This window comes from Helianthus annuus, chromosome 6 (assembly GCF_002127325.2).
Source record: "Helianthus annuus cultivar XRQ/B chromosome 6, HanXRQr2.0-SUNRISE, whole genome shotgun sequence".
NCBI lineage: Eukaryota > Viridiplantae > Streptophyta > Magnoliopsida > Asterales > Asteraceae > Helianthus > Helianthus annuus.
This window is the reverse complement of record NC_035438.2, coordinates 32,057,472-32,083,728: the sequence shown is the minus strand read 5'-3', so window position 1 is coordinate 32,083,728 and position 26,257 is coordinate 32,057,472. Positions and strand designations below refer to the sequence as shown.

Below are 26,257 nucleotides of genomic sequence, written 5' to 3'. Positions count from 1 at the left end.
AAAAGAATTTCGAAAACAGAAAACCAAGTAATGATTTTAACAAAGTATTGATTAAAAATAGCACCACTTGCCCCACGGTGGGCGCCAAATTGTTTTGGTCAAAAATTACCTAAGCAATTTAGTGATCAAATTAGTTAAGTGAGGTAGTGTGCTAAGAGAATGTGTTCAAAAATATGTTGATTAAGTTGTTTGCAAACAAAGTTTCAGGATACGGCTCAGGATACAGAGCCGTATTGATGATCAAACAATGAGCAGAAAAGTAAAGGGTGACACAGGATATACGAGGAAAGCCCTTGATCAATCTAGATCGCCGGCATAAAACCTCGGGAGCTGACAATCGCAGCTGCCTTGTTCTTCAATTACTTCAAATATCAAGATACAGTGCAGGATCTGATACGGATCAACTAAGTGTTACAATGAGATTTGAGTACAAGTGTTTGCGTGTAGTGATTGTTAGTAGCTAGAGAGCAAAGTGTGCGAAAGAGTGTGTGTGACTTAATCTGATCCGATCAATCTATTTATAGTAAAAAGAAAGCAACCAACTATCCTATTATTCCGGGATCCGGCGAACATTCCACATATGAACATTGCAGTCCACATCTTCCGGCTTCAATGTCTTTTATCTAACTGATTTGCCCGAGTCTCGAGGGGAAGAAGTCCACTTGAACGTTAGAGACTTATACCCTTTAATCTGCACGTGGTTAAATCAGTTATTACCAGGATATCGTATCAGGATGTTACCAATATCCTGATCCGGTATCCTGATCTCAAATAAACAATCAAAAGTAGAATATTAATAAGGATATATGTTCAGAAAATGGCCCATAACACTAATAAAAGCCCATATCTTTGTTTAACCGCACATTTATAATAGTGCATTTGAACTATGATTAACTGTAATGATAATTGTGAACGTGTATACATGTTAGTATAATGTACAGTAACTGCTATATGAACACTATGTGTTAGATACGTGTAATTAATACGTGATGTTACTTGCATAACAAATCTAACAAACATTGGCAACCATAATAGGGAGTGGTTTACCAACCTAACACAAGTAATTTATCTGCCGAGCAAAGCAAAGGTGAGTTCACAACTTTTACTAAAAGCATGCGTTCACGATGGTTGGGAAAACGGAACAAAAAAATGCTATCTCCTTGTGTGGGATACAAACTACGCTATCTCCTTGTGTGGGATACAAACTATAATATCTCCTTGTGTGGGATACGGGTAATACTATCTCCTTGTGTGGGATACGGGTAACTTATCTCCCCTTGTGTGGGACGCTCAGTTAATTACTATTTATATTAGATGCAACAAGTGTACTAAACGAAACTCTATCACGAAAGTCCCTACTTATGATACCGATTAGTTGTCGGTGCCAGGCGAACGGGTTATTAGTTGATAGCGCTATTTAGGTCTCACCAACCTCACGTCGTGCCTGGATAGGATCAGCCGTGAACTGATAGACTCAGGCAAACCATCAATGATGATAGACATTGACAAAACAGGGCAAACAAACATGAGGTCGCAAAGTATTCGGTCTGACGCAATTTTGTAACTTACATATGGGGTAGCTCCCCCATGGCATGATATAAATGAGTAACTTAACTACTTAAACAACAAAAGTTTTTGGAAATAAAACTGGAAAACGGTAAACTCGTGAACTCGCCAACTTTATGTTGACACTCTACTGCATGCTTTGCAGGTTGCTCCTTACATCTTTGGACATACATTGCAATCGGCTGGAGTGCGTGGTATGTAAGTTTCATGTTAACGCATAATTAAGAATTTGTGGTTTTAAACTATGATGGGTTTTCTTTATACTTCCGCTGCTAAATTATACTGTGTTTTCGGACATTTAAATATATAGACTAAATTTTATTGGGAACAGTTTATAACATAAGTAATCGGTTCAATATGATTAATGGTTAAGATCCTGGTCAGTTAAAGGCCTTGCGGTAGTACTCCGCGTGTAGATTTTGAGGATGTGACAGATTGGTATCAAAGCCATTGGTTATAGTGAACTAGGTTTAAGATATAAAATATTTTGATCAGAAACGTAAAATATTTTTATATGAAAACCAGACTATAACTGTTCTTTAATGAGAACCACAATGACACCACACTCCGGATTGCAAGGTTCGTCAGACTCAGATGCTCACCTGGCAATTGTTAGATATCAGCGAACTTGACTTTTGATCTTTGGTGATCATTCTCTAATAGTGACTGTGGCGATGTGATTGGGTCGACAAACCTGCCATTTTAAACCTATTTTCGCATTCTCGCATTGGAACCTCTTAGCGACCCACACATCATTCCAAACTCATTCACACGACTTACGACAACTCCTTAAAATTTGATTACTTCACAATATTTTAAACCGCAAACTCTTCCAAGAACATGGATAAAAGTGAATTACCCCTCTCTCGTGCACGACCTAACTTGAAAACTTTGACTGACATTTCAGCGAACCTTAACATCACAAGCTAGTGCTACAACCATCCTTCCTTGGCTGATTCTTGTTGTATCGTCGTCATTGACGCAACACTTATATCGATAAAAAGTGTCCTTTATTTCTATTTTACACTGCTTGCGCACGACCAACTACATCCGCGATATCGGAAAAACCCTTGCTACCTATCCTAAAATTTTTATATACTACATCGCGTTGAACGCGTCGAATCTAACTACGTCTTAGAATATTTCCCACATCTTATCTTGTTATGCTTCATAAACAGTATCATTTTTGTCTGACACAATCCTTGTACAAAATTCCGCTTGAATGAATTTTCCCTGCATACATTACTCAAGCCGCAACGTACCATGGATACCTGAGAAATAAGGATACCTCAAGCATACGAGTTTCTGGCCATACCGTTCGAGTTAACTGACACACCTGCGGTCTTTATAAAACTCACGAGCCATTTGTGCAAACCCTACCTTGAAAAAAAAATTCGTCACTTGTTTTTCTTTAAAACCCCCGAGTCTACTATAAGAATCAGCAGGAACCTGAACAACCTATATGCTTACCTTGGAAACTCCTACGAAAAGAAGGACTCTACGCTAAGTTTCTAACATGCGACTTTTAGCTTCGTGAAACTCATTGTTCTCGATCACGTACACCAACCCCTTACTTCTTAGCTCGAAAGAGTATCGCCTATCAGTGGAGAGATGTCTAAAGACCCGGTTGCGTGTTGATGCAACGCGAGAAAGTTACCGCTCACGCCTCTCGATAACTCGAAATTTCCGAAAGGAGCTACACCACACATGATTTGGAACTAGGAGTAGTAGTCTTCGCACTCCTGATACGGAGACATTACTTTTACGGTACCAAGTGCACGAATTACACCGATCACAAGGGTCTCCAGCACATACTGGATCAAAAGGAGTTGAACATACGACAACGCCGGTGGGTCGAACTCCTAAACGATTACGAAGGCACGATGCCCTAAGTCGAAAAGAGACTAAAACCTAAGTGTGTACATTCATTACAGCTTACCATCCATTCGAACCTCCCTAACCAAATCCGAAACGCTCAAGTTGAAGTGCTGAAAGCGGAGAACCTTCTAATTGAGTCCATGCGGGGCATGGAAAAGCAGCTTGAACTCAAGGACGATGGTATACATTATTTCATGGAGCGTATCTGGGTTCCATGCTATGGAAATCTCTGAGAACTTGTGATGAACGAAGCACACAAATCTCACTACTCGATACATCCCGGCTCTAACAAAGTGCATCATGACCTCAAGGCCCATTTGGGTGATCATAGACGTCTAACCAAGTTTGCGCACTTCCTTGCGATCAAGGAAACTATGACAATTATGCTCTGTAAACACTGTACGATGTAAAACAATATCAAATATCAATGAAACAATGTGTTTTGGTCTCAATATTTGTTTATTTGTGTTTGACAATTTCACGTTTCAATTCTTGTTCGATTTCAAGCTCTAAATCGCTTTCTGGAAAGTTAAATGCAATACTGTTACGTAAACGTGATCAGTTTAACGCGACAAACACTCCGGAACAGTGACATAAACAAGTTTATTCGATCACAGAGATTATTTGTGACAAACTGCAAAAGTCTGCCGATTGGTATAGCAACGTACACTCCGGAACAAGATCATTAGCTAAACATACCCTAAATACCCTTAACATAGCTTAGAAATAAGTTTTGAGGGGTTCGGTATGCGAAAATGCGCTTATTTGATCATAGGGACTAAAAGCGTCAAAAAGTGGGTAAATTTGCATATACGTGCATATCTTACGTTCTGACCATATCCGGACATCCAAAAATTTTTGTAATCAGTAAAATATTATATTTTAGTGATAGGAATGCAAAAATACCATTTGTCGCTTAATTTGGATCGTTTTCGCGTCCATTCGAGTTTCGTCGTAATTAACCGAAAAACGCGATCATACGACCAAACGAACCGACATCCGAGATGTTTCCAAGCATATTTCAAGTCCCCTATGCTTAACATCCTTGTAGAGCCTTGAAAATGGGTTAACGAGGGATAAACACGTCAAAAATGCCTTAAAATGTGTGCAAGGACCAAAGCTGAACATTTCTGAAAGTCTGGTGCAGGGGGTCGCGCCACGCGACGACTCAGAGACCTCCTGGTCACGCGACGTGACAGGCTAATCTGGACAGAACCTTCTATTTCAGCTGCTGCACTTGTTTTTGGCCATTGTTTATCAATCTTGTGGGTATTTTCAATGGATTTCAAGGTTTTAATTCTGTCCATACACTTATATTGATCCTACACTTGCTTGGAGACCACACAATACACATGGCACCATCTTGTAGCTTCTCAAAAACTATAAATACCCCCTCAATCTGCCCATTTCATTGTTCGTCATCATTCTTCTTCTCTAAACACTCAAAGTGGAGTTGCTACTGTCACACCCTGGCTTTGCGGAAGCGTGGATTTATTTGGTGTGACTTCTTAATGCCATAGCATAACCACAACAATACTATATGAAAATAAAACCATGATGTTCATCCATTTATTCAAGTTTAAAAAGTTAACACAACAACATTGTTTTTAAAAGTTGACACAACAAACCAATTACAACCATGACAAAATGAAAACATGTTCAACGACATAACGAAAGACATGAAATAAAAACACAGTTTAAGACTTGTAACCCGTCCAGGCAAAGGTCACATTTCCTAAACTCGGATGACATCATTATTCCTACGCAGCTTGATGACATTGCATACCTTTCCAGATCCCCTAATTTCCTGAAATACATGTAATTTGAAAAATCAACAAAAAGTTGAGCGAGTTCATGTAAAAGTGAGTATGAATAAACCTTTAAAGTATGTATAAAAGTCCCTGGTATGTAGCAATAAGGAAAAAGAGATCACCAATGGGCTGCAAATCCACTGGTATGTGTGAGAAAGTGCAGGGAAACTCAAACCTAGCAAATTTGTTACCGGGCTTCGGTTGTAAGACACAGTCACCTCTATGGGCCTCCCCGGCCTCACGGGTGTGGGCTCGCTACACCCAAATAGATCTATCACTCTTGTGTCCCTCGGTCCTACAACGAGGATTAATGGCCTCGAGTATTGTACCCACCCCTCACATGATCTAGTAGTATAAACCCTCCCTACGCTAACTATACCATGTAATAAATGTTTGTAATAATTGTCGCATGTATTTCACCCCTGAAGTATAAAACTGAAAACAGTAAAGAGAAAAGGGGGACATGAACTCACAGAAGTGCGTATCCAGAAACGTCAAACTCCAACTCAATCCGCTGCGTGACGACCTACACGTACTAGTGCCTATTAGACGGACGACCGTGCCTTGGCTTAAGATTTAACGTTTTCGGGAAATAGTTAGACAACTATTTCATATTCACACTTCTTAATTATTTTATAAGTATATTCCTTCCCAAGGATGGGGGTAATAATACATGTATACTTAAAATTCTGAAAATATATTTTTAAGTCTCACTTGAAAATATATTTTAATTACTTTGTCTAAAATGTTTTAGTTTCCAAAAAATATATATATTTTTCCCAATAATATTATATTTTATTTCATAAATTTTTCCAAAATAATATTTCACCATAAATGTATAAATAGAAGTATTTTTCTGAAAAATACATAAGTTACATTTTAACGTGTCGCGTTGTAATAACAATACTTATGTAGCTCAAATATTTATTCTGTGAGATCGTTAGTATTATTTTGGATTCGAAATTTCATAATATTCTCAAGTTATATTATTTTCATCCTAAGAATAATATATATCTAGTTCACAGAATAATCAAATAATCACACAAACGTTATACTATAAAATATATATTCTAAATATATATTTATCAACTTTTATTTACGAAAATCCACCTCCGGTATTTGGTATTTTTGTAATAAAAATCATGGCGAAGTTTATTTTGAAAACCAAGTTAAAGATATATTTGCAAACGCTTGTTAGAAAAATATTTCTAAGTGTTATAATTCTAGAAAAATTTCGCCAGAGTTTCCTTTGTAAATGGAGGTGCCCATGCTTTTTAGCATATCATTTTCTTTTGTAAAATCAATCAAACAATTTAACAATCAACAATATCCAATATTTAATCACTAATCTTGACAAAAAAAATAAGACTAAATCATAAACTCATGAACTTGAAGTTTTGTAAAAATATGTAGTAAGTCACTAACACATTTAGTAGGTCTTGTTATCTTTAAAAATAAGATTAGTTTCTTGAAAACTTTATTTTTAAAGAATTTGAAGTTTCACAACTTCTAGTCATGATTTACTAAAATATTTCCTTGTTAAATTTTCTTGTTAGACAAGTGTTCATACACTTGTTTATTTACCAAAAATGCTTTTAGTTCATACAAGATCCGGGTTTTAACAAAACTAGTATTTTTCACCTGGTTCTTCCGAAAAACCACTTGTAGATCTTTAGATCTACAAGTTTATAATCTTATTTTTCAAGAAAAATTACATTTATTCAAGTTTCAAGTTCATGGGTGGATGGTTTCATCATCCTTCATATTTCTAACACTTATATCTTACTAGTTCATGTTCTTGAACATGATCTAGTATGTCTAGATGATGATCCATCCTACTTCTACTAACAAACAACATCAAATAATCATAACTATACAAGATCAACATGATTTACCCATATATCTTCTCTTTATCCACCCTTTATCTCTTTATGTTTAAGACTTGTTCATGTTCTTTAGAGTTTCTTAACTTTTTATCATTCTATCATCTAGTAACCACTAAATACAAGAACAAGATGATGTTTTAGAGCACTTACTACAAGCACAAGGCTAGGGAAGAAACAAGGCGTAAAAGTGGTGGATAAAAGAAAACAAGAGTGGTCCTTGAGCTTCCGAGTGCACCAAGCTTGTTCGTTGAACCTCTTGCACCTTTGAGTGTATGAAAATGGCTTGAAAGCAGGTTGATGGTGGTTGCAGGGTGGTGTGGTGGTGGCGGCCGTAGGTAGTGAAGAGAGGAAGAGAGGAAGTTTGTTGTTGAGTGTTTTGTGAAATGAAAATTCAAGTCCTAGTGGGTTAATTTATAACCAATGTTTTACTATTATCCAACATGCATTATGCTACAAATCCACCAACATTGTACCATTAAAATAATCAAGAAAATGCAAGGGTGGGTCACCCTAAGGTGACCGTCGATTAGGGGGGGGGGGTATGGGGTTGGGTGGTGATGATCTAGTTTCCATTTAGTTGAAATCTAATGATATAGTTTGTGTGTTATTATGTGTTACATATTATAAAGTGTGTTAGGGTGTTCGAGGACCCTAACTAGCTCCGAAAAGTAAAAACAATGTGTTTGGCAATATTTTTATGTTCCGGGTAAAGTCCGGTTGTTCGGTTGGATGTTGATCCGTTAAAGTGTTAAGTAAAGCTTTTAAAGTGTCTTTTATATTGTTTTTAGTGACACAGTAAATTTCTAACATTTTGGAAAGTGTCTAGGACTATTTTGCCAGGTTTTTGCACTTTACTAGCATTGTTAAATGCTGAATTTTGGTATTTAGTGCAGAATTCTGCACTTTAAGTATGTTTTAGGCACTTCCGGTCACTATAACTATCACCTAGTGACACAGTTTTATGGTCGTCACCTCCCTACACTCCCTACTAGTGTAGTATTCTATTCCTGGCTCACACTGGCCTCCAAAAACAATGTCTGTTTAGTGCTGGCATTGTCAGCATGTTTACTGGGTTATCCGCTCATTGTGCTAACTGTGCTTTGTGCATCAGGTTTGTCACTATGGTTTGTGTATAAAAATGGAGTGACAGTATAAAATGTGATGCATGAGTATGTATGTATCAGAAATCAGAAAGCAGTTTAATCATAATTGTAATTCAAGCACAGTAATTAAGCACTAATTAAATATTAATTAATTTGTACGGATACCTGGATTTGTGAGGGTTGTCACAGCTACCTTCTTAGGAGGCCTCCCAACTGAGTTTTCTAGTTAATCTTTCAGCCTTAGAGCATTTGTATGTGTTCTTTCATGGCTAGTTCATTTATTTCAGCAATTACAAGCTGAAAGTCAAACAATGTAGTGTTTGACTTTAGATTTTGACCTTGAATTGGTCAAGTCAAAGTTCAATCGAACTCTGCAACGTGAGCGTAATCACGATGGTTATAGTCCCTTGCGATGATACCTACTGATTACCACGTTGACTAGTCGAAGTGACGAGTCAAAGTTTCGGTCAAAACGCACGATTATGTGCATTTTGCGCGAAACTTTTTTCGGGTATCAAAACACTTTGTTTTGATATCAAATCAGTTTTCTAACTTAGTTAAACATGTTTTAACATGTTTAACTCGTCACTTTTAGTTTAGTGCTTGTTTAGGGTCGTAAGTCAAGCGGTCTCGACAACCGCTTAGATTTTCAAACCCGACCTGTTTCTTCGATCATTAGGATCCGACCAAACATATTTTGTGACCATAGTTGCATAAGGAATAACCTTACGAGGTTATACCTTATGGTCACTTAGTTTAATTAGTTGTATGATTGGTAGTTTATGTGCCTTAGGAAAATGACCAAAATGCCCTTTTCATGCATAATTTGAATTTAAGCGTATGTAACTTCAATTTTGACACTTAAACTGATTATGCAATAATATTAAACATGTTAGGGCATATAATACTTGTCATAGGACTAGTTAGGCTATCCGAATGCGCTTTTGCGCAAATGACGCGTTAAAGTAGCATAGACTACCTTAACGGGTCATAAGCACTTAGGATAGGTTTCAAAGCAGAATATAGGCTTTGTTAAACCATATCACATGAGTTCCAATACTCATTTGGTTTACGAGACCTCATTCTACCCGATCTTCCGACTTAGGTGTCGATTTATTAACATAGTGATTCCATACTAGGTGCCACTTGATTCCTTGGTTTCCCGAGCTTTGTTAGTTCACCTAATCAAGGATACCTTGCAATCTCAAGTGAGTACATAGTTCCCCTATTTTACTGCTTTTAATTGTTTTAGGGTGATTCATATGTGCTAAACGGTTTTCAAGTTTTCGAAACAAATGCTATGGTTTATATTAAACACAACGATTTCAATAATGTGAACGAACTTGTTGGGGCGTTAATACATAACACGAATGACATTCATTAGCTTTGATCGAGTCGACCAGTAGTATGTTATGGTACCATAGGATCTGACATATCCCGTTATCGGACTATCACCATGGTTATGGGGGTAATGTGGGTAACGACAGAACCTGATGAATTTTAACTAACCCTTTGGTGGTTTGTTAATACGACTGGATGATGAACGAGTCAGAACACAGGTTTGAATGTATTCAACGAGAACGACCAAAAGTTAGTTTTCACAATTAAAACACAAACGATTTGAACGATTGAACGATGGTTTATAACACAAACGCTTGAACGATGGTATATAACACGAACGAGTTGAACGATTTGAACGATTGGTTTTGATAACACGAACGATTTGAAAACAAGTGCAATTGAACGATTAGTTTTGGTATGTGATTAGATAACGGGACGGGTGTAATGTGATAAAAACATGGTAGATACGCCGCTGGTACTTCTTATATATAAATGCTTTTATCATATTACATTCCGTGGCGTTATTTAGTTCACTTGAACGAATGATCTCAAACGATGACACGCAACGATGTTTACTAAATGATATAAACCATGCGAGTTTTATTACAAGAACGATTTACAATTTGGTTTACAAAAACAAATGTTTTAGTCAAGATTTATGGAAACGAGGTTTTATAAACTATAACCAACTTGTTTTAAGTTGGTTAATCATATTGCAATACAAGACACTTTTCAAAACATGGTTTTCAATTATCGACTCTTGTAGTTGTACGAGGTATTGCAACACTATACAAGCCATGAATCTGACATACTCACAAAACCTATGTGCTCGGCGGCATTTTTATGCTGACTTTATTTTCACGTATGTTTCAGGTGGTGTTTGATGACGTTGATGATGACTAGGAAGCATGCTCACATAGGATCGGACGAGGCCTTAGTGACTTAATAACAATGATAGACAATATGTTCGTGTTTTGCTTTTAAATTTCAAGACAATGTACATAACTTAATTCAATAAAACGAAACTTCAATCCATGTGTTGTGAAACAATGATTCTGTTACTCCACTCGCTGACGTTTCCGCCGCGGTTTTGTTGTTTTAGCTCGGTCGGGGTGTGACAGAAACCGACAAGCCTTCGAACTAGCAGCAATCTACTTGGAAGAAGTAGTTGCTAGGCATGGAGTGCCAACTTCTATTATCTCTGATTGTGACCCACGATCGTGACCCACGATTTGCAATCTATGTGGCAGGCTATGCACAAATCCTTTGGCTCACACTTAGACATGATCATCGCTTATCACCCGCAAACGGATGGTCAGACTGAACATACCATCCAAACACTCGAAGACATGCTGAGAGAATGTGTTATCGACTTTGGTAACGGCTAGGAACGGCACTTACCGCTGGTAGAATTCTCTTACAACAACAGTTACCACACTAGCATTCAGGCTGCACCATTCGAGGCATTGTACGAATGTAAATACCGGTCACCTTTGTGTAGGGCGGAGCTTGGCGAAAGCCAAACCACCGGCCCAGAACTTGTACTTGATAGGCGTAGGAAACCTTTAGAATTCCAGGTCGGGGACTAGGTTCTACTAAAAGCCTCACCTTGAAAAGGTGTGGTATGTTTTGGCAAAAAGGGGCAAGCTTAATCCGGGATATGTTGGACCTTTTGAAATTACCGAGAGAATCGGTAAGGTAGCATACAGGCTAAACCTGCCTGAAGAGCTGAGTGAGGTACGCAACATTTTTCACATGTCAAATCTGAAGAAGTGTCTGTCAGATGAGACGCTCATAGTTCTGACAGGTAGTCCGTAGGATGACCCTTAAGTGCTATAAATGGTATTTTAATCCTACATTTAATCGAGTAATTGTCTAGAATTAGATGACTACGTTTGCTTATGTTTCAGGTACATTCGAAGCTTAAAAGTGTGGAAATGAAGCTTCGAATAGGCGCGGCTGGATTGGAGATTGAAAGATGGAGAATAAATGAAAAAAATCAATTATTAGAATTGAAGAATTAAGAAGATAACATGATATAGGATGAAATTACGAGAACGTAGGCGAAAACGGTGAAGAAAACGGAGTTGAAACGAGAAAGTTATGAAGAAAACAAAATTGCCTAGCTGTGGCCACTGTAGCTTACGGTGGCTACCGTAAGCTAAGGTAGACCCTGACCAAAAATGTGCCGTAAGACAGTTTTCAACTACTGTAGGCCACTTTAAAGCCACCGTACGGTGAAGCCTGACGGGAAAAGTGTAACTCCCACTTTTACGGAGTTTGATGGTGCCTTTTCATTGTCTAATCATTGTGGACGGTTTTGGAGCATTTCTTGGGCGATTTTTGGCACTTGTTCTTGGTTTTTGACAATTTCTAAACATTCGGTTTGTGTTTTAATTTGTATGAACATTAAACTTTATGTGATGATGATGCACCAAACCATGAGCAGCTAAACTTTGTGGTGATCATCCTAGGTTGAAGGTTTGTTTGAGACATTTGTGTTTTATCTGAACTTCTAGAATAATAAACTTGCAATGTTTGTTTGTTTGTTATGGTGTGTTGATGCTTGTTTGTAAATTTTTAATTTATGTTTTGATCATAGTCTAAACCATACGTTCTTGGTGCCGTTGGCAATCGAGATATAACGGGAGGCATTAGGGTTGGATATTGATTAATTGGTCATCGGGTAACAACCTCGCATTCTTGTAATCCGAGTACTTAGTTCTCTTTTATCACAAACAAGTAACTACACATGAGCCATGTCTATGTGGTTCTTTCTAGTTGGATATAAACACTAGTGTCGATTGAAACCGAAAACCTAGGATGGTCGATTTGTCCTAATCTGTTCACAACCCAAATCTTTAATTCGTAATCTAGTTTAGTTAATTTTCAATCTTAAAACCAATCAACCAAATCTCTAAATTTATATTCCGCGACTTAATAATTTAGTCATATAGATAAACTATTTAGATAACGCATATTCCACAAACTCCCTCTGTTCGGTACCCACTTACCGCTAGCGATCTAGTAGTAATTGGATTAAATTTGAGTGAGACTTTGACATCACTTCAAATTTTGGCGCCGTTGCCGGGGATTAGTGCGCAACGTGTGTTATCTTTTGTAGTTATAGTTTGTTATTTTTCTGGTTTACCCTGGTTGTGTTTAGTGTGCAGGTATTTACAGGTGCATGCATACTAGAGGCTCTCACAAGCTATCACCATTAGCATTTGATCCGGAGAATGAACGAACTTTGCGAAGAAACAGAGTTTTACTACGAGAAAATAAAATCAGTGGTTCACCTACAACACCAGTTACACCAATCAACACAATGAATCCACCACCACCACCCACTATGGGTCAAACAACACCATCCACATCTCCACCAACTTCTACTACCATTCTTACATCAAGACCTGAGATCAAACCAACCAACACTACACTACCCATAAGTACCGAAACCAACCACTCATTTAGCTATAATGTGACAACTCGTAATTCCGAACCTATCTTTGTGTAATAATTATGAACATGACACGACTTTATGAACTTGAATGATTAATTGAATGTTATGATTGTATGCTTTGTGTATTAACTGTTTGTGTTAATTGAGCCCAAACCACACAACTCACTCGATCGCACAATGCACACAAGCCCACTTAGGGCCGTATCTCGTGTAAACGGACCAAAGGGGCAGCCCGTGATGGGTCGGCCCACTCCCTTTATGCGAATAACAATTAGAGTATAGGGTATACACCTCATTTGTTACAAAACACTCTACACACACAAAACCCTAGCTCCCTCTTCTCTCCTTCGAAGCCGACGGCACCAAGATTACTCGTTTGGATCAATTCTTGTTCACCCTCTATAACAACCCTCGGTAAAACCGACACCTATCATAATAATTCCGACACCCTAATATATTTTTAAATATATCAACATGTCATTATATATACCCCGTATGTGAAAACCGAGCCCCGAAAATAGATTATACTATATAAAATAAATAAAAACAAAAATTGTTAAGCTGAGGCGGGCCGCGTAGGGCCTCACCTCAAGCTCATGCGGGCCGCGCGAATGTGAAACCAGAATTCGCCAAAACCATAAGTTTAGGCGGGCCGCGTACAAGTTTGGTTAAGTCCATGCGGGCCGCGAGCCTCCTGAATTGTGGCATGACCCGGAGCCGACACGTGTCATCATCGTGTCGAAGCTAGTAGGTGATCCGGACAAGCTACGCTTTGACCGCCTGTTGACGCGGGCCGCGTAAGGCCTAGCCTTACTTCACGCAGGCCGCGAGGATGTCCGATTTCACAACTATAAATAGGAGGCAACGGGAGTTCAGTCTGCTCGTTCAATTTTCGATTCTCAAATCACACTTTCTGTAGGGAGTTATTATAGCCGGGTATTATACCCCCTAAATTAGCGAGGTTCTGCTACGATGTAAGTATTATAACCCCTGGAGACGTATTAGATACGCTGCCCGATTGATATAGGGTTCCGTAACGGCTGTCGTGGTTCTGCCCGACGTAGTCGTTGGAATGCCGTCTCGGGGAGGGTATTACTAATGTTAAAATGGGTTATTATACTAACACACGTGCATTTGTGTAAATTATAGATATTTACCAGGAAATCATAAAGGAAAACCCTAAAATAGCAATGTGAGTAATCTCCTTTTTGTTAACAGTTTTTACAAAACCTTAACCTTTTTACAATGCAATTTAGCAGTGATTGAGTCTTTGTAATTCTACAATTACTGCCAGTATGTTGGGGTTTTGTATACAAAATTTGAGTAACGTTACCATTGGACGACGAGTTAGCCAATGTGTAATATGACCCTCAGTCAGACGTGACACTACTGAATGAGTAATTGGGTAGATGGAAACATTGTAATCGCCCTCAATACTGTTTAAGTTAAATTAATAATTTTTGATTAAACTGAGATTCATCACCAGTATTTTCCACTGACAAAACCTTTTTAAAAACGCGTTTCAGGTAACAAAATGTGAAAGCCAAACTAGAAGCCAGCTGGTGTAACACCTCGGAAATTCACGTCCTATAATGTGTGCACACGTGTCAAATGTTTAAACGTGTGGAAGAAATATTATAGAAGGACTAAAGTTGACAAACATGCAAAGTATGTGAATATACGTATTCTAAGTGTCAACTGTGAATAAACATAATGTACATTAACCCTACACGATGCTCATACCTCCAAACGAATAAATCATGGATCATACGAAGCTAAAAGTGAGAGAGTTCAAATTACAGGGGCTAAATGTGTCAACATGTTTAAATTATATCTCTGAGTGACCTTTTGACAAACCCGAAGCCTTGTAACGGTTAATTATGCTCACTAGAATACACGGTTTAAATTTCGTAAAGTTTCGGTAACGTATGAGAAAGTTGTGATCTGATTCGTGTGCGAGGGGTTAAAGTGTCAACATTGAAAATTAGGCCTTTTCGGGTAACAATAAAAGTTAACCGGGGACTTAACAAAGTGGGAAAATGTCTTAAAGCCCTTACATGTTAATTTCAAGGGCTCAATGTGCAAAACAAGACATGAAAACGACCTTTAGAAGGGCCAGGGACCAAAACTGCAATTAAATAAAAGTTTTGTTGGATGACCCTAGGGGCTCGCGTAGCGCGAGCACTAACTACTCATGCAGTAGCGCTACACCACTGCCATGTCTGGACAGAAACTGATTTTCTTTGATCTTTTGCCTGCCATAGCCTGTATGCTCGACCTTTAACCAAGTTTCCTCATCCCTTGACCCCTAAAACAACCCCTAAACTTGTAGGACACCTGTGGGAATGTTGTGGTGAGTCCTAGACTTGTTTGTCAATCATCTATGGTGTCTTAGTCCACTATATAAAGGACCTTCAAGTCACAACCTTTCCTCACACCATTTACAAGCAATCTGAGCATTGGAGGAGCTTACAAGCAGATCAAGGGCCTTCCTAATCAACCATTAATCATCTAGTAAGTTGCCTAACCCTTCTAAATTAATTCTAGCTTTATAAATAGCTTAAAAGTCAATATATCGTGCTTAACGGTTGACTTCGTGATTAAGTGTCGATAGCTCAGTCGTATGTCAAACTAAACGTACCGTTAGATAGGTAATTATATGGGTATTAAACCCTTATAAGGGCAAGTACCAATTCCAGACCTAACTAGGTCGTTTGTCAGGTCAAACGTTGACCGAAAAAGTCAACAGAATTACAAAATACGATTTAATGCACGATTAATGATCCGAGAGGTGTGTAACCTGTTTTAACCTTAATATAACATGGTAATAAGTATAAAAACTTGTCTACGCTTGCCCGACTCGACAAATTTCTGTTTAAACCCGGTTCGGAACCGAAAGGCGCAAAACCTTGACTTTTGCTTTGACTTCGGTTCTGACCCGTTTTAGTTTGATTCGAAGATGCCTTAGTGCTTCATTAGGGTAGGGTTGCATGATAGGATAAGTCTCTGTACTTGTTTCGTTGATTATCCGATGCATGCACACGTTCCCGTTAATCGCTTAAATTGGACCATAATGCCCTTATGACCATACAACGAGAATTTTGAAAATGTGGAAGTACAATAATCTTAGTTACTGATCATTAAACATGTACGTAAATTTTCACGTCAATCGGAAGTCTAGATTAAGAGATACGCGCATTAGCGTAAATAATAAGCTTTTTATTAATTAAACGGCGCGATTAGCGCATAGCCTATCTAAACCCGATTTTCGGTACCAAAACTTTTACCCACTGATGTTAAATAATATTTTGGGATTTTTGAAGATTTTTAATTATTTTTAAACTGATCTTAAGCTAGGCTTATCGCATTAATTCGGTTAATACCGAATATGACCTTTTAGGCCACAAAACGAGTTTTACGAGTCCGTTTGATACCAATCCAATTGCCACTGATTTAAAATAATAAATAGAGTGTTTTGAGCCTGTTATGCTGATCAGAAAACTCAGAATGGTATTTTAAACCGTACGTCGCTTAAAACGGCTTCATACGCGTATTAAACGCATAATTTGGGTTTAAAGCCATTTTGGGAAATGAGACTCTTCACCAACTGTTGTGGTCTGTTAAAATTAATAATTTTGCTGATAAAATCAGACCCGTATCTCAGAAGTATTATAAATCTCTTTTATAACCCTTAAAATGACCGAAATACCCCTACGGGGCATATTTAGGGATTAAACTCGTTATGGGCATTATGGAAGATATCATAATGATATCACAACATAATTAAAGCGTATTAACTTAGGAAACCTGTTCGCGACCCTTTCGGTTACCCGTTATGCATTATACGTGTTCGGTTCGGTTTATGTAACTAGTTTGCATAAACTAGCCGAAACGGGTCAAACGATATCATTTTTACCTCAAAATCCAGAATGTGAATAGTAAACCCATATTAAACAAGTCATCAAACTTGTCGGGTCTAAATCATATTCTATCCGGTCTTCGCTTAATCGTGCGTACGAACCGTATCGTTAAAACTGACCGGTCCAAGCTTAAGCTTAATTAAAGACCCGTTAGTATTCTAATAGGTTATATTAAACCTTCGTTCCAGATTAGGAGAACCAGTAAAACCTACGTGCATTTTGCTTATTGTGATTAATACTTGCATCAGGTAAATACTCTCAACTTATTTTCCCTATACGGGCTTGGGTTACGGTACATAGCGTACCGCTTGATCGAGCATCGAATCTCCACGCTTAGTGGGTAGTTGAATAATTTGATCGGCTCGTTTAAACAGTCTTGTTTACTTTACAGCCTTTGGGGGGTTAATGACCATGTCCCGGATATCCTTGGCATCATCTTACGAGATGGCCACGACCTGAGCACGGGGTGTAGGCGTACTCCCGTGTATAACTCACTTAAAGTGGTGTGTCTATTGATCTTTAACCCGGACAAGATCCGGGCTACTGAACGCATAAGTAACATGTAATTCGTTCACAAGATTATAATGTTAAATAATTCTCCCAAGTTAAATAAATGTTTATGCCTTGTGCATCCAAACCAATTTTTAATCATTTTCCAAAATGAGTCGGTTGATTGTATTTACCAGTGTAAACTGACGTATTTTCCCAAAAAGACTGAATGCAGGTACTAAGCGAAATTGGCTGGATTGTCTCTTAAGCATCAATAAAAAGTCTCGCAAGCTTAGGATGCCAGAAGTCTGTTGAACTATAAATGTTATTTTGTTTCGATCCTACTGTGGATAAACACCGGATATTGTGACTTTGATTACAATAAATAAATTCGGTTGTATCTTATTTTAAATTTGCTTCCGCTGTGCATTATTATATTGTGTTGTTTGACTATTACGTTGCCAACCACGTCACGATACTCCCCCACCGGGCCCATCGGTGACACGTGGAAATCGGGGTGTGACAGGTTGGTATCAGAGCCAACACTGAGTGAATTAAACGCTAGCCTTTTGTGTTTAATCTCACCTACACAATTGCACAATTCTAAACTTCGAGTCTAGACTTAAAACCTAGGACAAATTCTGCTATTAATTTGACCTTTATTTTTGCATATATTTTGTTTGGTTAACTCATGCCATATTGACAGGAATTACCAAAATGCCGCCAAGATTCTTCAGGAGAAGAGGAAGGGGCAAGGGGCCAATCACCGCCCCCAATAATAATGAAGCTGGACCCTCGAATGCGAGAGCTCCATCCACCACGGAGAGTGACGATCCCCAGCAGAACCGGAGGAACCTCTTTGAGCCAGCTCGACGGTCGGTCTCACACAGTTCAACACCTCCTAACCCTTATGGGCCACGATCGGATTACGAGGCCAGCAACCCTCAACCTTCATACATACCATTACAGCGATCCTTATCGCACAACTCCTTCGGTGACCCTACACCAGTTTTTAGGGGCCGGTTTAACCCGGCAAACTTCCTACAAGAACCAGGAAATTTTAACCCATTAGGTCCAGAAGATCATTTCTCTGGAGATCATGCGGACGACATGGACGAGGATACGGACCCTGTCGAGCCTGCCAGTGGCACACCAAACCACCCGATAGAGATCTCTGACGGATCTTCCTTTCACGGATCGCCCTATGTTGGTCCTGATAGCTTTCAAGCCATGTTTACCAGGCACGAATGGTACTATACGCCTCCTCGCCATTCGCCGCCTCAGCAGCAGCAACAGCAGCAACAAGATTCCCCTAAGGATCCAAGGTTCGTGGCAGTCACGCCACCACCTCCTCCACCACCAGTTCAACCGGCACCCCCGCAACCACCAAGGCGTAGGAGAACCGGAGCGCGCATGTCTGTGCGAACAGGAGACTTTCATTTTAGTTCTCCACGCCAATCAAGTGCCAGCCACTACCCGCCACATCAAGAAGATCCACAAATGGGTGGGCCTTCGCAACCAGTTGCACCGCAACCCCCGCCTATGGGTTTTGATAACCCAATTCCGGCATACACGAGTTCCATGGCGTATAACCCGTTCGAACCGCCAGTGCACAACAACTACAACTATGCCGAAGCAGACCCGTACATGGTAACGGCTAACTATAACACTCAAGGACCCTATGGAGATCCATGGGGAGTAGGATACCCAACTCGTGGGTACCCGATACCTCCCAGACCTATTGTTCGGGCACAATCGCAACCACCAAGGTTCTCCCCACCAGAGCATGAAGAAATTCTGCAAAGATTGGACTATGTAGAGCGAGAATTTCACAGGGAGCGAAGGGAGCGAGAAACGTTCTTCCAGGGACTGACAAGCTTGATCAAAGGGAAGAGCAAGAAGGACCGCTGACTCCTTCCAACTGTTGTTAAGCCCCCGCGTGGGCATATCTTATTGTATAAGCCCCTGCGTGGGCATATCTTATTGTATAAGCCCCTGCGTGGGCATATCTTATTGTATAAGCCCCTGCGTGGGCATATCTTATTGTATAAGCCCCTGCGTGGGCATATCTTATTGTATAAACCCCTACGTGGGTATGTATGTAGGTATGTATGTTTAATTTGACCCCTGCGTGGGTCTATCTTTCTGTCAACCCCTGCGAGGGTATTTTATTGTGTAAGTCCCTGCGTGGACTATTATGTTATTAGGCCCCTGCGTGGGCATGTGTTGCTATTAAACCCCTGCGTGGGTATGTGTGTTATTGAGCCCCTGCGTGGGCAAGTAATTGTTTAAACCCCTGCGTAGGTAAATGTTGTTTGAAAAGACCCGTTTAGGGCAGCGTGTAACCTATGTATAATTAATGGAATGTTTGTGTTATAAAAAAAAAAATTTTTTTTTTTCATGTTTGCCTTATGTGCCTAATTAATTTATATTCATTCCTTTTGAAAATAATCTGCCTATTTAAATATTAATTAAGAATCTTAAGTGTGAAACCTAGCCCTCGAGTCAATTGAAAGACCGGGCCAAGATGGTAAGACCCGTTTAAAAGATTCAAATCCCTGTTAACATCTTAAAACATGTTAACACTCCTGGCAGAAGTGATTCGTTAAAATCATATGTCATTCTTATATATATAAGGATTCTTTAGAAGATTCCAAACCCAATTATATGATCTCTGAATCATGGGTTGAGAGCATCTGTAACGCCCTGCGTTTTCAAACTTCCTACATTTAGAAACCTTACGTGAAATTCTAACTTTAGAAATCTTGTGTTCTTATAACCATTCTTTCATTGTAATCGTTGTAAAATACGGAACTTGCTACGTAAATAAAACTTGTACATTACAGTTTTTACCTAGTTAAATCATGTTTTATTTCATATTTCACCTTGTTACAAGTTAGGGGAAGCATTGTTGCACATTATTACACAACTTAATTAACAAAATTACTCATTATAATGTTTTAAAAAATAAAAAAAATAAAGAAATATGGCAGCCCAATTCAGCAAAATTCAGCCCCATATAGTTGGGTTTTGTGGGCTAGTTTCAAGGTGTAACCCCTTCTAAACACTTCCAAAGCCCAACCCATTGAAACCCTAATCCTTCCCCCTATAAATACCACTTATAACCAGCCTCCCTACCACTTTTGCAACCCTAAAAACTCACAAAACATCCACCAAACCGTAGCTGAAAGCAAGGGTTCGAGTAGATTGACACCCCTTCACGAAAATGAGCATAACTCACTCAATTCTTATCCGATTCACTCGATTCTTTTTCCTACTTGCTTGTATAATCATGGGGTTCGATTCCTAGACTTCTCCTTGGAGAAATCAGACCTGGAAATGCCCCGAAATAGTCCATAAACTTTCTGTTTGTTTTTGTGTTCATCAAAAACTTGTTTAAACCTATGCAACTTGTGTCTAACACATCTCATACCTATGTCCTAATGCTTACAACTTATCCCATGGTTGGTTAAGCTTAAAAAACAAGGTTGAGACATTTAAAATCAGAGGATTAAACCTCATAAACTTGGTGTTTTGTTTAGGGTTTTTAACCCACAAGTCATGTCAAACTTTGTCTTTGATACATGAGTGATATGGAACAACTTGGGTTGTCCAAACATACAATCCTCACATGATTTGATGATTTCTCTTAGTTAGTGTGTATATTTCTTATTCTTTATTGTATGTTCATGACCCTCCTTGGTTGTTTTTTTTCTTTACATCAAGTGTAGTGGTGAACACATAGAGGTGCCTAAATGGAAGACTTGATCTTCCTACCTCCTACATGACTTCTATGACATTTAGAGGTACCAAAATGAAGATTTTAATCTTCTACCTCATGCTTGAACTATTGGACATATATTATATAACCTAAATATATTATTCGAATAATCGAATCTTTGATGATGAACTAGTGTTCATATGTCGGGGTACTAGATTACATCATCCTAGACTATGATAACTTGTCACGATTCTAATGGAACCTTGTTCCATGAAAACATCTAAACTCCTTCGAGTTTCCTAGTGTCAAGAACAAGCATCATATGTACTAAACGATTATTTTCCATGTTATTCTCATATCTTATTTTTATGTTGTTTTAAACACCGAATCTCGACTCTAAACATACTTGAACCTTAACCGTTATACATTCGGACTCTAAATCTCTACTCGTCAACAATTGGATAATCGGAAAACATATGCAAACTTTGTGAGTATACTCGTACTTTCCCCCTTTTTACTTTTACCACTTTTGGGGTGTAACATGTTTACCTATTGAAACTTACACATGAACTTTTGTCTAAACACATGAACATTCCTATAACATGCTTGTATATGTGATGACTTGATACTTTAAATTTGGGTGATTCTTATGTGTTGAACTTATCATTAACTTCGTACGAGCCAAACCTTGACATATGTAGCGCTATAGGATTGACGACCCGCCTCTACTGAAACTTTGGTTATGTCATGAGCAAGTTGCGTTTTCTTGGTTTGATATGTTAGACACATGCCATATTTAATGTTTATCTTGAATCGCATGCTTGCTATGAGGAATTGTTCACACTTTTATCTTATGCTATGTATGTACCAAACTTGTATACTCGCCTTTGCTTTTGCATTGAATTATTTTAAACATGTTACAGGTTGATGAGGACGATGCTAAGAAAAGAAGTAGCGTTGATGCCTAGATACACATATAGACGTTAGGGTTTAATATGTTGTATCAAATTTTGTTATGTTATCATGTTGTTATGTTAAACTTGTTGTATTTGAATTTCTTGTAATGTCGACTATTTGAAGTTATGAAATGAAATGAAATTTGGAATTTCTAAATATTGTCACAAATAGCGTTATGATGTCTCTAGCAATCTTCACACTTCGTCTCATCCCGATGTTTCCGCCATTGGTTGGGGTGTGACAGATTGGTATCAGAGCCATAACTATAGGGAATTAGGAAAAGTAGGAATGCTTTAGCCTAGTCTATAGTTTTAGAACCTTATTCGTATGCTTTGCTTGGACTACTACATGATACTTTATTTGTTACTTATTTATGCTCTTTTAAACATGTATGTTACTCATGTGTAATATTCGACATGTTATTCTTACGCATTAATGCTTGTTTTATTATGTGTTAACACTTGTTTCGTTGTTCGATTCTTTATGTGTTATTCTTGACATATTTCTCTATGTGTTAATACTTGTTTTATTTCATTATTTAAGTATCATCCTTGATATGCTTTCTTATGTGTTTATACTTGTTTGTGTATCTCCTTCGACATACACTTCCCTCATGCATTTTACTCGATTATTCTAAATCCGACAACACTCATATTGTACAAATGAGACGAATTCACCAAAATAGGCGTGAAACCCACAATTTGGTGAACGACTCTCAATCTACCTATTCTTTTTTTTACACGAGATATCGCGATTAAGCTAGGAGTGAAATCCACATCTTAATGGTAAATCTCAAATTTCAAGTTCTAGTGGACCCTCGTCAACACGTCGAAATTAAATTTTGACCCGACGAGTACCAACCACACTTAGGATTCGAAATCGTCAAGTTAGGGGTGAAACCCGCACCTTGTCGACTAGTTCCACTCCTTGGAATTTTTTTTCATAAATCCTGCCAAGTCTCGAAATTTCGATTGATTTGGGACATGTAGTAACCGGAAGGGTAAATACCGTTAACCGACTTGTCGGCGAGAGTATTTTACCTATTAGGCCAAAACATGCTCCTCAAATTCAAAAGACTTTTCGACCACTTTGGTTAGTCAAAGTTCCGTTTTGGAACACTCCAAACTTTGGTCAAACATGTGTTTCTATTGTTCATTTTATACGATGCAATCTTTCAACCTCGAGTTTACCTTTGATTTCTCTTTTCACACGCACAACATATCGAACCTTTTCGATACATTTATATATGCATGATTTTCATATAATTTAAATTCATATTCCTTGTAACAACTAGTGGAGAGGTATCATCGAGATTGGAGTGACTTCCTTAGCTTGACGATTGACTCCACCCCTCTTCCCTTAAAACAACCTCACCAACGAGTTAGGGGTGATTCCCTTACTTAGGTGACCGTTACCCAAAACTTCTCTTTCAAAATATTTTATTATGCAAACCCGATCATGTTTTATACCTAAATCATTTATCATTATTCAAAATACCTACTTATACCGATTTCAAAATACATTGTTTATCAAACGTACTTCTTATTCTACCATCCATTTTCACTCAAATCATATACACAAGATTCTTAATCATGTCTTTACCGTTTTACTACATGAATTTCCAAACCTTACGAAATGCTACCTATCAATTTAATCGGTCTAATGAATCTCTTGCCCATGAACTTCACATCTGATTTATTAACTGAAACACGTTCACATTATATCATCATACTAGAGACTTCCACTCTTAATCGAAATCAAACTAACCTTTCTCAATTACTTATAAGACCTCATAGATGTTATATGACCGTTTACCAAATACTCTTTCCAACATCAATAAATCCTTTGTTAAAATTATTTTTAAACAATCACTAAGTTCTTTTACTAAATTTTTTTTCTTTTCTAAGGGTCGACGTTTTCACAAGAACTTTCAAAGTCCAAAATTTTCATGTTTTGATGCAAATGAAACAAACCCGTTATTTAAAAAAAAAAAAAAAAAAAAACCTTCTCTACAACGCTTAACTCGTCATCCAAATTTCAAAACACGTGGGCTAGAAGACTTCATGGGGACCGACAATTTTCAACATACGTGAACTCTTTTTTTTAAACAAAAGTAGCATTTCAATCATTACAAAATACGTTAAGCATGACCAATGAGTACTTTATGTTCCTTTGCATATACAAACTATATTCTACCTTTCAAACCAAGCTCAATCTAATTTTGATTCGACAAACTCAACGTTTTATTTAAACAACTATACATGCACATCATCATACACATTTTAGACGATATCTCGCGATAACATCATTTATAGCGTTCGTATCTACATACTTAACCTTTTTTTTCTCCGCAATGTCTCAACGTACACCATATACGCAATATTTATTTTTCATACCTACACCTATGTTCATACGTTTTATGCTTGTACTCATACACATACTACTTATACGTTTTACGCTTCTACTTGTACACATACTACTTACACGTTTTATGTTTATGCTCATACATACATGCGTATTCATACTTAAACTTATGCTCATGCTTTCATCCTTACTCATGATTCGTACATTCGTACCTATACGCGAGCGTAATCCGAGGGATTCGCTTACGTGGGTCCCATACATGCTTAAACATAAACATGCTTACATACGACATTCTTCTACGTACACATTCTTATTTTCAAATTCATGTATACCTTGATTCATACATAACTAGTACAAGCTATGTGGATCATGCGACGATCAGTATAATTGCGGGTGCACACGGGATTATAGTGATAGGCGTATGAGAACCATAGAGTGTACTACCGTGTATGGTAAGACACGGAACGTAACATGACCCCGAGTAACGAAACGGACGTAATGTGGTTAAAACATGGTGGATACGCCGTTGGTACTTCCTATATATAAGTGTTTTCACCATGTTACCAAACTTTCGTAAAACGTGCCATGAGAAATTCAGTGTGTTGCAGACCTTTTGGACCTAATACAACTTCACGCAACTCACAAACGCATTATATCCGATTATTCAGGACGAGACTTCATCCTTAACACACTACGTTCATCTATCCAACACTTATGCTATTCACATACTTGTACTCTTTAAGAGCCATTCGTTCATTCTATACTCGTATTATTTTATACAAAACTCGTTCGCAATCCAGCTTGTTTAAACATTTGAGTCCTAACTTACCTCATTACCTATAAAATAGCCTCCCTATTCTTGATTCTTGTGTAACTATACTTAGTATACCTCTATTGCTTTATTTAAAGTAACAAACCTTTTCGTTCCTCTCAATAAACAGGTTTTACGAAAGTATGATTTTTTTTATACTATCCTTAAGAACTTCCCCTTGCAAATCTACCTTGACGTTCTCCAAAATTTGGTACTTTTCAAAACTTTCAAACTTCCCAAGTTTCAATTCTTAATGATCACCTTTATGCCAAAAACTCTTTCAAGCCTTCCTCTTGAATAAATTTCGGGACGAAATTTCCTAAAGGAGGGGAGACTGTAACGCCCTGCGTTTTCAAACTTCCTACATTTAGAAACCTTACGTGAAATTCTAACTTTGGAAATCTTGTGTTCTTATAACCATTCTTTCATTGTAATCGTTGTAAAATACGGAACTTGCTACGTAAATAAAACTTGTACATTACAGTTTTTACCTAGTTAAATCATGTTTTATTTCATATTTCACCTTGTTACAAGTTAGGGGAAGCATTGTTGCACATTATTACACAACTTAATTAACAAAATTACTCATTATAATGTTTTAAAAAATAAAAAAAATAAAGAAATATGGCAGCCCAATTCAGCAAAATTCAGCCCCATATAGTTGGGTTTTGTGGGCTAGTTTCAAGGTGTAACCCCTTCTAAACACTTCCAAAGCCCAACCCATTGAAACCCTAATCCTTCCCCCTATAAATACCACTTATAACCAGCCTCCCTACCACTTTTGCAACCCTAAAAACTCACAAAACATCCACCAAACCGTAGCTGAAAGCAAGGGTTCGAGTAGATTGACACCCCTTCACGAAAATGAGCATAACTCACTCAATTCTTATCCGATTCACTCGATTCTTTTTCCTACTTGCTTGTATAATCATGGGGTTCGATTCCTA

General features: G+C 38.1%; 1 protein-coding gene across 1 annotated transcript; it reads left to right on the top strand.

Moving 5' to 3' along the window:
- Positions 1-18,174: 18,174 nt before the first annotated feature.
- On the top strand, positions 18,175-19,368 carry LOC118479537 (extensin-like). Its single transcript, XM_035974096.1, has one exon. The coding sequence runs from the start codon at positions 18,175-18,177 to the stop codon at positions 19,366-19,368; it is 1,194 nt and encodes a 397-aa protein (XP_035829989.1).
- The last annotated feature ends 6,889 nt before the right edge of the window (positions 19,369-26,257 follow it).

What these genes read in the sequence shown, in the direction of transcription:
- LOC118479537 (XM_035974096.1), top strand. Translation starts at nt 18,175, where the DNA reads ATGCCGCCAAGATTCTTCAGGAGAAGAGGAAGGGGCAAGGGGCCAATC.